Source organism: Bufo gargarizans, chromosome 5 (assembly GCF_014858855.1).
Source record: "Bufo gargarizans isolate SCDJY-AF-19 chromosome 5, ASM1485885v1, whole genome shotgun sequence".
Classification (NCBI taxonomy): Eukaryota; Metazoa; Chordata; class Amphibia; order Anura; family Bufonidae; genus Bufo; species Bufo gargarizans.
In genome coordinates, this window is record NC_058084.1 from 78,821,605 (window position 1) to 78,837,236 (window position 15,632).

General features: G+C 44.0%; 1 protein-coding gene across 1 annotated transcript in view; it reads right to left on the minus strand.

The window, feature by feature from the left end:
* TMEM64 (transmembrane protein 64) overlaps window positions 1-15,632 on the minus strand; it is a 31,272-nt gene that overhangs the window by 5,322 nt on the left and 10,318 nt on the right. Inside the window, exon 2 of the mRNA XM_044294708.1 lies at window positions 3,067-3,222. Coding sequence (XP_044150643.1) covers window positions 3,067-3,222 — 156 coding nt within the window. The remainder of the gene's footprint in view (window positions 1-3,066; window positions 3,223-15,632) is intronic.

Here is a 15,632-nt window from a genome sequence, read left to right on the forward strand (position 1 = left end):
CATCCTGAACGGATTTCTCTCCATTCAGAATGCATTAGGATAAAACTGATCAGGATTCTTCCGGCATAGAGCCCCGACTACGGAACTCTATGCCGGAAGAAAAGAACGCAAGTGTGAAAGAGCCCTAAGACATTTTCAAGAAATCTACAGTACGTCCAGTTGCCTTTATTTATTCTTTACAGATACAAGTGCTTTAGTGACATTAATACTGCTCAGTAGTTTTACATAATGTCCTATAGGGTACATATGAGCAAGGGAGTCTCCCGTTTTCTCCATATGCAGTCTATGGAAGATATCATAGCAGCTAGCCTCCACCCACCAGCTAAGGGACAACTAAGGACTGGAGATAGCCCCTGCAGAGAGGAAAACTGGTGAAAATGAAGAATACAGGTAAATACAACACCACAGTCTGAAATATCATGTGAAAGTGTAGGTAAACTTTGAAGAACAAGGCAGCCTTAAATCAATGTTTTTGCTCACCATCACAAACCGTTTTTATTGCGTCAAAATTAAAATGAAGCAACTTGGCAACAGATTTTAAATAAAATGTTGCTCTTACAGCTCCTGTGCAAACTATGTATGGCATAACCCTGCAGTCTCATATGTTATTCCATTTGTCCCCCACCTTCTGCTGATATACAGCACTATACAAAACTTGTAAGCAGGTATGGAAAAACTGCTGCTAAATTAGAATGCTTTAAAAAAATAAAAAAATAAATAAAAAAAAAAAAAATCTAAAAAAAAATCTAAATCAAATCAATATTTGGTGTGACCACACTTTGCCTTCAAAACCGCATGAGTTCTTCTAGATACACTTGCACACAGTTTTTGAAAGAACTCGGCAGGGAGGTTGCTCCCAACATCTTTGAGAACTAACCACAGATCTTCTGTGGATGTAGACTTGCTCTGTTGAGATCAGGGCTCTGCGGGGGCCATATTGTCACTACCAGGACTCCTCGTTCTTTATACAGAAGATAAATCTTAAAATTGGCTGTATGTTATGGGTCGTTATCCTGCTGCAGAATAAATTTGGAGCCAGACTCCTCCCTGATGATATTGCATAACGATTAAGTATCCATCGGTATTTATCAGCATTGAGGACACTATTAATCCTGACCAAATCCCCAACTATTTGTTTTAAACTTTAGTGCAGGAGATGAAAGACACATCGTGCTTACTTCCCTTCAAAATCAGAAGAGATTGAGAACTTGAAGACACCAGTGGAACCCAGGTACACCTATCTACAGTTCAGAGAAATCTGGCCAGAAGTGGTCTTCATGGAAGAATTGTTGGCAAAAAGCCATACCTTCGACATGGAAACAAGACCAAGAGACTCAGCTATGCATGAAAACACAGGAACTGGGGTGCAGGAAAATGCAGCAGGTGCTCTGGACCGATTAATCAAAATCTAAAATATTTGGCTGCAACAGAAAGTAGTTTATTTCGCTGAAGGGCTGGAGAGCAGTAGAATAATGAGCGTCTGCAGGCAACAGTGACGCATGGTAGAGGTTTCTTGAAAGTTTGGGGCTGCATTTCAGCAAATGGAGTTGGGGATTTGGTCAAGATTAATAGTCTCCTCAATGCTGAGGAATCCAGGCAGATACTTAGCCATCATGCAATACCATCAAGGAGGTGTCTTATTGGCTCCAAATTTATTCTGCAGCAGGACAACCACCTCAAACATACAGTCAGTAGCATTAAGAACGATCTTCAGCGTGAAAAAGAACAAGGAGCCCTGAAAGTGAGGATATGGCTCCCACAGAGCCCTGATCTCAACATCATCAAGCCTGTCTGGGATTACATGAAGAGACAGAAGGGGTTAAGTAAGCCTACATCCACAGGAGATCTGTGGTTAGTTCTCAAAGATGTCTGGAACAACCACTGCTGAGTTCCTTCAAACAATGCGTGCAAGTGTACCTAGAAGAACTGATGCTGTTTTGAAGGCAAAGGATGGTCACGCTGAATATTTATTTCATTTAGATTTCTCTTTTGTCCATTTGATAAAAATAAACTATCACTTAAAGGGGTTGTCAGAGTTCAGAGCGGAACCCGGACATACGTCCATTTTCACCCCGGCAGCCCCCCTGACTTGAGCATCGGAGCAGTTCATGCTCCGATGCTCTCCTTTGCCCTGCTCTAAATCGCAATACCAGCGTGTTCGGTGAGGTCACCGGCTCTGACGGGCGTGCTTTAGCGCAGCCCAATGGAAAGCACGGTTTGTCACCGGAACTCTTGAAAATGCCTTTGCCCTGCGCGATTTAGCACAGGGCAAAGGAGAGCATAGAGCATGAACTGCTCCAATGCTCAAGTTAGGGGGGGCTGCCTAGGTGAAAACGGAGGTATGCCCGGGTTAAGCTCTATACCCGGACAACCCCTTTAACATCTGCATAGGCTTACTTTTCAGAATACTTTCATAGTGTTACATTTCTGAATTTCAATGAACTTGTACAGTGTCATACATCTACAGAATAACTTGTGCCATGTCTTTATCAGGTTGGTGCTTATGCGTAGCTGCTTGTCTATGGGTATCCATGATGTCTGTAGAGAATTCCATTCAGAAGACATAGTAGATCCCACCGGAAAACGTGAACTATCGTATGACATATCGGAATGTCACAATCGTGAAAGACTCCTTTTGTTGCTTTTTATGCCACGAGGATGTAATATGTCAAGAGTGGGCATATAATGCAAGGAGTCATGCAATTTTAGATGTTACCAGGACCATTGTTGTGGTGGTGACTTTCCATGGCGAGTACTAAGCAGTGCGCCCTTTCCACACCAAATCTGCATATGTTGTTACTTATGGATTTTGATTCAGCTTTCCCCCAGATAGGTCTTTGCAATGGACTAAAAATCTGCACAATATTCACATGCTGCAGATTCCAAAATCGGCACCGCGGGTCAAGAAGAAGATTTCTGCATCGGGCACACAAGATTTTGAAAATCTCATCTACTTAAGCTGGTACTGTATCACGCTGCAGATTTTCCACATGAAAACTCACACATAATACACACTGTGTGCACATACCCAAAAAATAAAGTCTGAATACGATAAGTGAACGCTACCTGTAAGCTGAATATGAAGTATCCACTAACACTTTGTTCCGCAATGACATCCTCCATCGTACGTAAAGTTGTTCCCAAGTAGGAATTCAAGAGCTGGGTTGGGAACAGGCCCACTGAGGATGCCGCAAGGTAGTTGGGTAATGAGAGATCTGTAATCTAGGGGGGAGAGAGAAAAAAAAAAATTAAAAAGTGATAAAAACAAACATATATGGCATCCTTTTTTTTTTGCAGTTTAAAGAATACAATAATTTGGAGTCAGATCAGTCCATTTATTATCAAACATGATATAGAAAAAAAAACTGATGGACTGCTGAGGCAATGCAGATACTTTCCCAATACTGGCCCCCGAGCAGCAGTGCTAGAGTCTAGGTTTACACAGTACAATTCTGATAATATTATGAGACTTAAAGGTTATGGACACTTTTGGGAGGCAATCTTTTTTTTTTTATATTACTGTACATTGTACTCATTTTAAGCCCCAAAATCGTGTGTGTGTGTGTGTGTGTGTGTGTGTGTGTGTGTGTGTGTGTGTGTGTGTGTGTGTGTGTGTGTGTGTGTGTGTGTGTGTGTGTGTGTGTGTGTGTGTGTGTGTGTGTGTGTATATATATATATATATATATATATATATATATATATATATATATATATTACACATACATACACATATATATATATATATATATATACACACATACACACAAAATGCGGGTCTCAGCAGCACAAGACAGAAAACCGGTGCACGTCCTCACAGCCGTGGGCTCAGGCGGCTATATGTAGATAAGTATCAAAAGGATAAGGCAGCACTCCAGGTAAAGTGAAAAAAGGTGGATCTTTAATCCCTCGCAGAGGGATTAAAGATCCACCTTTTTTCACTTTACCTGGAGTGCTGCCTTATCCTTTTGATACTTATACATACAAGGGACAATAAAAACATTGGGCCATTGCCCAAAAGTGTTCTCCAAGGTATTAAACATATGGAATCTTAATAACAGATTTCAATGCAAGTTTACAATGTAGGTCAGCACTTGACATGTTGATGTCTATTGGGTGACTAATATCAAGTTATTGAGCATTTTATTGCCAGCAATCATAGTCATGTCACCCAGGGAGAAGAGACAGACAGACAAGACAGGATACAAGGGGAAAGGAGGGAGAAGGTATGCCAAAGAAAACACAGTATGGTATTAACCAAGCGTATCAATATAATCATCCCAGGGTTTCCAAATTTTGTCAAATCGTCCGACCTGATTGGAATACTTAACTGCCCTCACGACCATTCTTCTAACATCTAATACATTAAGGCTCTTTCACACCTGCGTTCTTGTCTTCCGGCATAGAGTTCCGTCGTCGGGGCTCTATGCCGGAAGAATCCTGATCAGTTTTATCCTAATGCATTCTGAATGGAGTGAAATCCGTTCAGGATGTCTTCAGTTCCGGAACGTTTTTTGGCCGGAGAAAATACCGCAGCATGCTGCGCTTTTTGCTACGGCCAAAAATCCTGAACACTTGCCACAAGGCCGGATCCGGAATTAATGCCCATTGAAAGGCATTGATCCGGATCCGGCCTTAAGCTAACCGTCATTTCGGTGCATTGCCGGATCCAACGTTTAGCTTTTTCTGAATGGTTACCATGGCTGCCGGGACGCTAAAGTCCTGGCAGCCATGGTAAAGTGAAGCGGGGAGCGGGGGAGCAGTATACTTACAGTCCGTGCGGCTCCCGGGGCGCTCCAGAATGACGTCAGGGCGCCCCAGGCGCATGGATGACGTGATCACATGGCACGTCATCCATGCGCATGGGGCGCTCTGACGTCATTCTGGAGCGCCCCGGGAGCCGAGCGGACTGTAAGTATACCGCTCCCCCGCTACTACTATGGCAACCAGGACTTTAATAGCGTCCTGACTGCCATAGTAACACTGAACGCATTTTGAAGACGGATCCGTCTTCAAATGCTTTCAGTACACTTGCGTTTTTCTGGATCCGGCGTGTAATTCCGGCAAGTGGAGTACACGCCGGATAAGGACAACGCAAGTGTGAAAGAGGCCTTAGTTATAAGGTCAGAGCGAGTAGGCCTGTCTTGTCGTTTCCAAAAACTGGCTAACAGCTCAATTCTTATCTTACTGATCAGAATGTGGCTACAATAAATGTTTTTGCGCTATTGGTAATTTAGAGATAAGGGTTATTAGATGACTGGCAGAAAGTTAAAGGGGTTTTCCAAGTCTTATATACTGATGACCTACCCTCAGGATAGGTCATTGGTATCCGATTAGTGAGGGTCCGACACCCGGAACTCCTGCCAATCAGCTGTTTGAGAAGGCAGACACGCACGCAGTAGCGCTGCGGCCTTCTCACATTTTCATTGTGTGTTTCACCCTTTTTTGCATCCTAAAAATCAAATAAAAAATTCATAAAAATCCAGATATTATGGATTTGCTGCATAAATCCAGTTATAATAAATAAGGAAATCACAAATCATTTAAAAACCTCCTCTAAGGATGGAACCTACAAACCAAGAGAACAGCTCTATAAAGAGTACAGGTCAGAGAACACAGATGTCCCCAGCCAATAATACAGTCAGGTATGCTTCCAATAGATAGTACTTCATACTTTAAATGAGAATTATAAATCATATTTTCTGGGATTCCCCACAATTTTAAAATCTCTGCTTGCTGACATTGTATTGGAACCTTCACTGTTTACTACCTGTGTATAAAAATCTGTCCTGGTCATATGATGGAGACCATGGTTCATGGCTAGTTGATATATTTATTTAATACAGGATTCCCCCTTTAACACCCCTTCGCATCATGCATTGTAAATGTATGGCACAGCAGGAGAGTGGATCCTATGAACCACTATATCTATCTATCTATATATCTATAAAAAAAAAAAAAATTATGGCTCAGGAAATGGCGGATTGAGTGAATTGGTTTCAGATTGCTGTATCCAAACCCAATTCTTTTAAAAACTATGCTAAGAATATAGTCTCCGTTCTATTACGGAGACTTACTTTGTCTTGCCGCTATTATGTATCACTTAATTTATTCACATAAATTACTGTATTAAAATACGAAGCTGAACTCTGCTTCGTTAATGAGTGACCAGCAGAATGCATTATTTATGCAGCAAGGTGAATCGTGCAAAGTTTAAAATTTAAAGAAAAAGGCTGGTGGAATGGACGGCTCCCAGTCTTCATTTTAAGTGTTATTAGGCTGAAGCACGCTCTGTTCACTGAAATAAATTATGGTAATGATTGAAGAGGTTCTCCAGTTTTATAGTTAGTTTAAATTTTTATCTGCTCAAGAGAAGCCCAAACACTGCATATTTTTGCTCCATATACCTGTATTTCATGTCAGCACTTTCTTTCCCCTGTTCTCAGCATCACTGCATCCTGGCAGGATGTTTACGAGCAGAACTTCCTGATTTCATCAGCTTCCTGTTGGGGTTTCTTCAAAAAACAGCATGCTTTCTCTGTAATGTTTCACAGGACTTGCTCTGTCTAGCTAATATGGAGAGAGGAGTCATAGGAAACATGCCCACTGCAGAGGTGGCAGCATGGCTGGAGGATCAAGCCCTGAGAAATATTACAGGGCAAAGCATGCTGGGTTTGGTTAGAAAACCCAAAAAGAAGCTGATGAAAACAGGAAGCTCTGCTTGTAAACATCCTGCCAGGATGCAGGGATGCCGAGAACAGGGGAAGGAAAATGCTGACATGAAATACAGGTATAAGGGGTATAATTATGCAGTGCTTAGAGTGGAAAAAGAAAAATGTAATTATAAAACAGGTGAACTCCTTTATTGAACAAAAACGTTTGAGCAGCAATAAAAAAAAAAAAAAAAAAAAGGTTTCTATAGGTGCTTGATGATAATGCTCATAATTTTTTTGCTACGTTAAGGATCCCACCCTTTTTGCAGCGTGCCGCTACAGCCTCACCCAGTAAGCCGCTCTCCCAGGTTGACATCTCAGCAACCCCATTCGGAGGACTTCAGGATCCTACTTTAATGAGATGCTGGCGCTGCTGTTTGTATTTTGAGCTATTCAATCCAGCAGTCTGCAGCAAAATACTCAGTGAAATTTAATTAAAGAGAAACCGCACTGCCAGAAATCTATGTGGCGCTGCTGGTAACCGCATAATTGAAGTAATTTAGACGATAACTCAGAGCACACAGAAATTATCACACGTCATTACCAATACTTCACTTACATTGTCTGTGAAGACAAAAACATCAACATACAAAAACCTGTGCTGTAAAAAAAAAAAACCTCCCCCTCTATCAGCCTCTCAAGGGCTGGGGAACGACCGGCTCTGGATTTAGCTGTGCCTCTACCCACCAGTGCCAAAGCTGCTGAAACTTTCCAACATAACGAGTAGGAAATCATATGCACCGGGGGTGCAAGTTTCTGGTTTAGGTGGAGAAAATGGTCCAAATGTAAGTCAGCTAGAAAGCAGTCTAACATTTAGCATTGGAGGTAAATACGCCAAAGTTATGTAGAGGCCGGTGCCTCTACATAACTCCGGCAGATCCACCTCCAGCTATAGGGCTTATTTAGACCGACGTCTAAAAACACTGGTCCTAATAAATGTGCCCCTTAGTCCCAAACCTGTGGACAAGTTCTTTTTAGGGGGCAACTCCTTTAAAACTTTCTAAAAGGGTCTGACATTAACGTGCAAGGTAGAGAGACCATTTATTCTTTATGGACCCCTTTTCCCAGACAACATTGCTCAGCAACCTTTGCACTCGAGCTGTTGTGAAACTACAACTCCCAGTATGCACACTTGCTCAGCTGTTCTTTGAACTCCCACTGAAGTGAAGGCAGCATAATGGGAGTTGTAGTGTCACAACAGCTAGTCTTTACCTTCCGAGGTACAGACCACCTAGATACGGGCAATGGATAACCCTAACAGCCATGTATGAATAACAAGCCGGCCTAACCAGCTGAGGAACTGTAGAAATATTAATGGGATTTTACAAGGATTTCCTCTGGATAGGTCATCAGTATCTGATTGGTGGGGGTCTGACACCCGGGACCCCTGCCGATCAGCTAAAGGAGAAGGCATGGTGCTCATGGTAGTGCTGCAGCCTACTTGGAGCTTTTCCCAGGCCTTGTGATGTCACGTTCATCGGCCACATTTCCTAGGCTCAGCTCAGTCCCATAGAAGTGAAATACTAAGCACAGCCGCTATACAATGTACGGCACTGTGCTTGGTGAGCTGCGGCGCTACTGCAAGCAACTGTGCCTTCTCTAACAGAGGATCAGCAGGGGTACCAGGTGTCAGAACTCCACCGATCAGATACTGAGGACCGATCCTGAGGATAGGTTGAGAGTTAAAAATGTCATGGCCGGCGGGTCTACGCTGTTTCAAACAGCAGAGACCCGTGGCTAATGACCGCGACCAGCAATAATGCCAATCACGGTCATTAAAGCCTTTAGATTAAGGATTTTGTAGGCTCAAATACAAGCTTCAAAAACAAATATAAAAAAAATAAATAAAATAAATATTAAAAACAAGTTGAAATCACCCCCTTTTCCATAGAATAAAAAAAAAAAAAAAATACATAAATTTTTTTTTAACCTCATGGGCATTACAGCGTCCAAAAACCTCTGCACCATTAAAATATAAAAATATTTTTCCAATACTGCTAATGAAGGGACAAAATGGCCAATTTGCCATTTTTTCCCATTGCTTCTTTTACACAACAAAATTTTTTATAAAATGTGATCAAAAAGTCACACTCTAAAATGTTATCAATAAAAACTACAGTTCATCCAGCAAAAAAAATAAAAAATAATAATAATGAGCCCCCACACAGCTCAGTAGCTATAACTCTAAAAAGGAATAGGGCCAGAATATGGCGATTTTTTTTTTTTTTTTCAAAGTTTACATTTATTTTTAGACTATTTAGACATAAAAAACCTATAAGTATGTGGTACCGTTATATCAGAGAATGAAGAGCACGAGTCAGTTTTGCCGCAAAGGGAAAGCCATGGGAACAAAAGCCGTAAAAGGAGGAATTGCGTTTTCCCCCATTTGGTTTTTTTCCCCCAAAACCCACCCCATTTGGGGTTTTTCCCCCATTCGGGTTTTTTTTCCCCCATCCCCACCCATGAGGTTTTTTCCCCATTCCGACCCCATTTAGTTTTTCCCCCCATTCCCACTACATTTTAATATGGCATACATGGTGGCATTAGAACGTTAGAACGTACAACTTGTCCCGCAAAAAAGCTCTTACAGCTCTGTGAACGGGGGGGGGGGGGGGGGGGGGGGGGAGTTATAGCTCAAGAAAGATGGGGAACAAATTGGAAACCGCAAAAACAAAAAACCTCCGGTATCCTAAGGGTTAGGGAAAAGTTTATCGAGGGAAATGAGCCCCAAGAAAAATAAACATAATTTAAACTAATATGGAAAACTGGTGTGAATCATCCTGGTGTACAAAGACGCCGTGGGCATAGCATCGTGTGATACGTAAATAATTAACGGTTGATATTATCACTCGTACAAACTATTACATATGGCTTTTACAGCAATAATCATGATCCACATGTACAGGAAACCTCCATCACACGGAACCCAGCAGCACCTGCCAAACACCAGCGGCTGGAGAGGAGTGGAAGCGCCAGGGAGCGCGGCTCACAACTATCAGGAACGATGGCAGAGACTTCCAGGACTTCAACGATTATAAATCTCCCCCTATGACCACATTTTGGGGGCTTGCTACACAATTTCTGTAACACAACAAATGTATATAGAAACCACTGGCGTTCTCTTCCACAAGTACCAGTCATGTGACCCGGTTGGTTGTCTTGCTGACATCACATCGACGGATCACATGCCCCCTTTACCCCCCAAAGGGCAGGACTGCCCTTCAATGTGATGTCAGCACTGATGGGCAGACTCAGCGAGGGGCGGCTTCTGTGTATGTCCCTGGCCCTCTCCCGTGTCCACAGGAGCGTGCCGGCTGGGAATCAGCTGTGCGCTCTTCCTCCTACACAGAAGCAACATGACGTCAGCAAGGGTCTATTATATATCAATTCAATGGTGTCTGTTACTAGTATGCAGCATGTATAGGTGGAGAGCACAGTAAGGGCTCATGCACACGAACGTATTTTCTTTGCGTGTCCGTACCGTTTCTTTTTTTGCGGAGCGTATACGGAACCATTCATTTTAAAGGGTCCGCAAAAAAAACAAAAACCTGAAGGTACTCGGTGTGCATTCAGTTATTCCGTTTCCGTAGGTCTGCAATTCCGTTTCGCAAATAAATAAAACATGTCCTATTATTGTCTGCATTACGGACAAAAATAGGACTGTTCTATTAGAAGCCAGCTGTTTTCCCGTATGGACCGCAAAATACATACGGTCGTGTGCATGAGCCCTAAGGCGGAGTACAAACCTCAGTTATTGTGAGCCAAAACCAGTAGTGAAGCCTACACAGAGATCAGGAATAGTGGAAAGATCTGCACCTGTTCTGTGTTTTTGACCCGCACCCGGTTTTGGTTCACCATAACTGATCAAATTACTGAAGTGTGAGCTCAGCCTTACAGATCATTAGATTGTGAGCAAGTTCAATTTCTATAGCTCTTCCACTTAAAAGGTGAAGACACAGCAACAGGTCTTAATACTCAAACACCAGGAACCTCCAACCATTGCTAAAACTACAACTCCCAGCAGCTGCAGGCTGTCAGGAGAGGTTATGAGTTGTAGTCAAGCGTCAGCTTGAGAGATGCAGATTGGGGACCATCGATCATAGACCATAAGTAGTGCATCGATCAAGATCGATGATCCCCCCAATGCCAGAATTCACCGTCTCAGGTGACATTGAGGGACAAGTCTCCATTTTCACACACAGTCCATCACTAGTCAACTATTAACAATCCCTTGACTACAACAGAACACGTGACAGCTGTGCCAAGGAGTATGTTGTCAGAGGATGGCGGATTCCTGAAGTCCATGTTTCATTTTAGCAAAGTTTAGAGAAGGTGACAAGGGCCGAGAAATATTTTCGGTACTTGAGCTGAGAAGACACAAGGTCAAAACATCATCTATAAACTTCTAATGCCATCTTCCAGGGTTCTTCCCATGGCTATCACCATTCTCACCTAGCTCCTACACTCTCCAGTACTTTATCAATCCTTTCCTAAAGGGTAAATCCCACCTGGAACATGGATATGCTATAAATGTCCGATAGGTCAACACTCTTGCTTATTTTCAGAAGTGTTACTAAAGAGCATGGAAAGAGCTGTCAATATGCGTCCATCTCTTCATTCCTGTTAGGCCTCTTGCACACCAACGTGTGCTGTGGACCGCAAATTGTAGTCCGCAATGCACGGCCACCGACTGTGGGCCAGCTGCATGCGGATTGCGACCCCATTCACTTGAATGGGGTCCGCGATTCGTCTGTTCCGCAAATAGATAGGACTACTTCTATCTTTTTGCGGAACGGAAGCACAGAACGCAACACCACAGAAGCACTTTGTAGTGCTTCTGTTCCGCACTGCATCTCTGGATTTGGGGACCCATTCAAGTGAACGGGTCCGCATCAGTGATGCGGAATGCACACGGCCGGTGTCCCGTGTATTGCGGACCCACCGTATGTGGGCCGCAATACGGCCACAGGGGACACGTGGTCGTGTGCAAGAGGCCTTAGGATATGACGGGACCCACACCTATCAGACATTTATGGCATATCCTATGAATAGTGCAAGACTTAATATTGTAGCAAGCATGAAGCAACAAGTCTACCAAAGTAGAAAACTCTCGTGAGGTCGGGGGAAATTTCCTTCATGTTTTCACATCTCTGCTTTTCCCCCATGTTTGGTAGCTAGCTCCACAGCATTGATATTCATTAGATACGATCTTGGGTTCTGTTTACACTGGTATTTTTAGGTTTTAGTCAAGGTTCTGGTATTTTTGACTGCACAAACAGCTATGTCATAGTCAAAAACCACAACCCTGACAGAAACCCATCATGTTAATAAGCTACGTAATGCACGGAAGCCATAATGCTAGTGTGAACAAAGCCCTCATCTTTATAGACAGTGAATTCACCAATTCTGATGACAGAAAACACGCAAATGTGCTGTGGGAGTTGACACATTCCCTTACTATACTGTGCGATGGATAAACCTCTCAAAAGGCCCACACTTTCTCTTTTTTTCTTCTTTTATTTCACAAGACAAGGGCTTTTTGTTCCTATTTTAACACTGCTAGACGGGGGCTTCCGCCTAGCAGTGTTCCTGGTTACGTCACCGGCACTAATGGACGGGCTTTAGCACTGCAATAGGCTGTTTTACAGGCTAGGTCAGAGCTAAAGCCTACCCATTAGTGCTGGTAATTTAAATGGGGTCAACCCAGCATTCCCATACAGAGACCCGGTATGTCATTGGATCTGCTGAAAAAGCCCTTGCCCTGCGCGATTCAGCGCAGGGCAAGGGAGAGCATCAGAGCACTAAATGCTCCACTCAAAGGGGCTGCCTTGGTGAAGGGGATATGTCCAGGTTCAGCTCTGAACCCCGACAACCCCTTTAAAAGGGGTTGTCTCATCACAGACAATGGGGGCATATTGCTAGGATATGCCCCCATTGTCTTAGAGGTGCGGGTCCCACCACTGGAATCCACACCTATATCAGGAACAAAGCCCTGCGAAATGGTGGCTGGAGGACTCCGATCCGGCCACCACCAAGCACGCTCCCCATAGAAGTGAATGGGAGCACACCGCGCCAGCGCTCCCATTGACTTCTATGGGCCCCGACGGAAATAGCCGAGCTCGGCTATTTTCAGTGGCCCCATAAATAAATGGAGGGCTGCTGCGCATGCGCAGTGCGCCCTCCAACACTTTCGGGGCTCCGTTCCGATATGGTGGCATATCCTAGAGATATGCCCCCATTGTCTGTGATGACACAAACCCTTTAACATCAGATGAGTGGCGGTCTAACTTCCAGCTCCCCCGCCGATCAGCTAGGTGAAGAGGCACGGACAGTAAACGCAAATAGAAATAGCAATAAGTATTAAGCAGCAGGTAACCTTGCCAGGTAAACACTGACTTACATAGCATTTCTCAGCTACTGACTGAACTGTGGTAGAACAGGTTTGTCCTGCCTCAGGGGTTACAGGAGCTACACGCCAAGCATACGGCGACCATGGCTGGTGTTGGTTTAAACAGTAATAAAGGGATGCACCTTCCTCTATTCGGCAGTTCACGTAAAAATTCCATTTCAAACAGAAACTAGCGGAGACGGCTGACACTTACAAGATTGTCCTGCGTCGCCGCCAGACACAGGCTCATGAAATATACAAGTTCACCAGTCTAGTCTTCTGTAGAGGTCTTATCAGGATCCTGCTCCTACTCTAGGTTTTATATACTGAGAACTGGAATAAGAAGTCATTCTTTCCACAAAAACAAGTGCAAATTATTCCAGTTTTGCCTAAATGGAGATTTATTTCCACAGGATACGTCATAGAAGTCTGAGAGATACAGGTCTCACCTCTGAGATAGGCCCAGATAGGTCCAATGTGGAGCAGAGGCTTCCACTAAAGATTCAACGATTAGGTCACAATTTTTTTCGTATAAATTTAACAGATAAAACTCGCCTATGCCTCTGTGTGAAATCGGAGGCATAGTAGAGGGCATCTCCTCGATGAAAGCCCTGGATAGATAATAACCAGAGCTGTAATATTGCCACATGCACAAGTTTTAAAGGGGTTTTCCAGGAGAAAAAAAAAAAAAAAAACTGATGGCCAATTCTCACAATAGGTCATCAATATCTGATAGGTGGGGGTCCAACTCCTGACACCCCAACGATCAGCTGTTACTGGAGGCTTGGGTGCTCCGGGGAGCACTGTGGCCTCCCCACAACTATACATTGTATACTGCATGTGTTTGGTATTACAGTCCAGGCAAATTCACTTGAATGGGACCGAGCTACATATAGGACATGTGACCGATGACCGTGACATCACTGGCCAACGAAGAGGCCGCAGTGCTCACTACAGCGCTGTGGCCTCTTCAAACAGCTGATTGGTGAACTTGGTATGAGTTGGACCCCCACTGATCAGATATTGATGACCTATCCTGAGGTCAGATCATCAATATTTTACTTCCAGAAAACCCCGTTGGGGCTCTTGCAGACGAGAGTGTCCTGTGCGGAAATCATTCTCTATGTGCGAGTGTGATCCCCTGTTATGGACATACAGATTTATAATGCTGTGCGTCTCTGCATCACCTGCATCTACTAAATTACACTGACATAACGCTGTCAGCATGATTCTGTAGAAGTAAGGTCATGCAGCGACACATAGCACTACAAGGCTACTTTCACACCAGCGGCACGGACCTCCGGCAGGCTGTTCCGTCGGGTAAACAGCCTGCCGGATCCATCCTGCCACTAGTGACAGTGTGCCTCCAGACTGCCGCTTCGTTCCCATTGACTATAATGGGGGCGGAGGCAAGGCAGCGCACGGCAAGAGGCTGCCGGAATAAAACTACGACATGTCCGACATTTATTCCGGCAGCCTCTCGCCGTGCCTCGCCTGAACTTCGCCTCAGCCCCTATTATAGTCAATGGGGATGGAGCGGCAGTCCGAAGGCACACGGTCACTAGCAGCAGGTCCGTGCCGCTAGTGTAAAAGTAGCCTAAATCAGTATAATGCCGTGCACTCCTGCTAAACCAGCGGTGTCCAACGGGGGATCACACTCACAAACGGAGCATGATTTCCGTACAGGACACGCTCATCTGCAAGAGCCCTTAAGGCTACACGCACACGATACTGAAAAAAAAAAAAAAAAAGCCATTAAAATGGACTGGCTGTCAGTTTTCATGGCCATTCTGCGCCCACGTGTGCATCTATTTTCTGGGAGCGTCAGGCCCTTCCAGTGTAAAGTGAGTGTCAACTAGATGAGGCGAGTATACAGATTGTACTTATTTTAAACCCTGAAAGCTACTCTACCGTTTTTAATGCCCAGGGTGCACTCCTGTCTGCATGGCCGTTGAAAAGGGTCCTAATTTAAATTATGTCAGTCAGGCCATCATGTCCTATTTTTTGATTGGCCGCTATTCACTTGCCATAAAAAACGGCCACGCGAATATCCCCATAGAGCGCAATGGTTGTAAAACCCGCCATAGTCACCTTTTCACGCAGCCTTTTCCTGCGGGCACAGAACGTCAGGAGGGAAAGAAGTAATATCACAATGATGAGCCTTTTACAGGGCTCGATACTGGTGTAACTGGAAAGATAAAAGTTTGTAGGAGAAGTAATTACACCGCCATCCTGAAAAGTGATACCATGTAAAGCCAGGATTGGGAGGATTAAGCGGCTAATAGAAGCTGACTTCAGAGTAAGTCACCTCATCGTGGTAAGAAGATTACAGTGTACACTTTCCAAGATAAAAAGAAAGTCTTAATGCGGAGTGGTGCCTTAAATAAAGCCATTTTCTAGGGACGGGCAATCTCACGCTTTCATGAAGATAATCTTTCAGATTGGAGGAGCGCATTGTCTCCGGCATACAGCATGATGGCAGGCAGCTGCTCTGTACCATGGATTAGTAAGGGAGCAAACAGACTGCGCCCCTC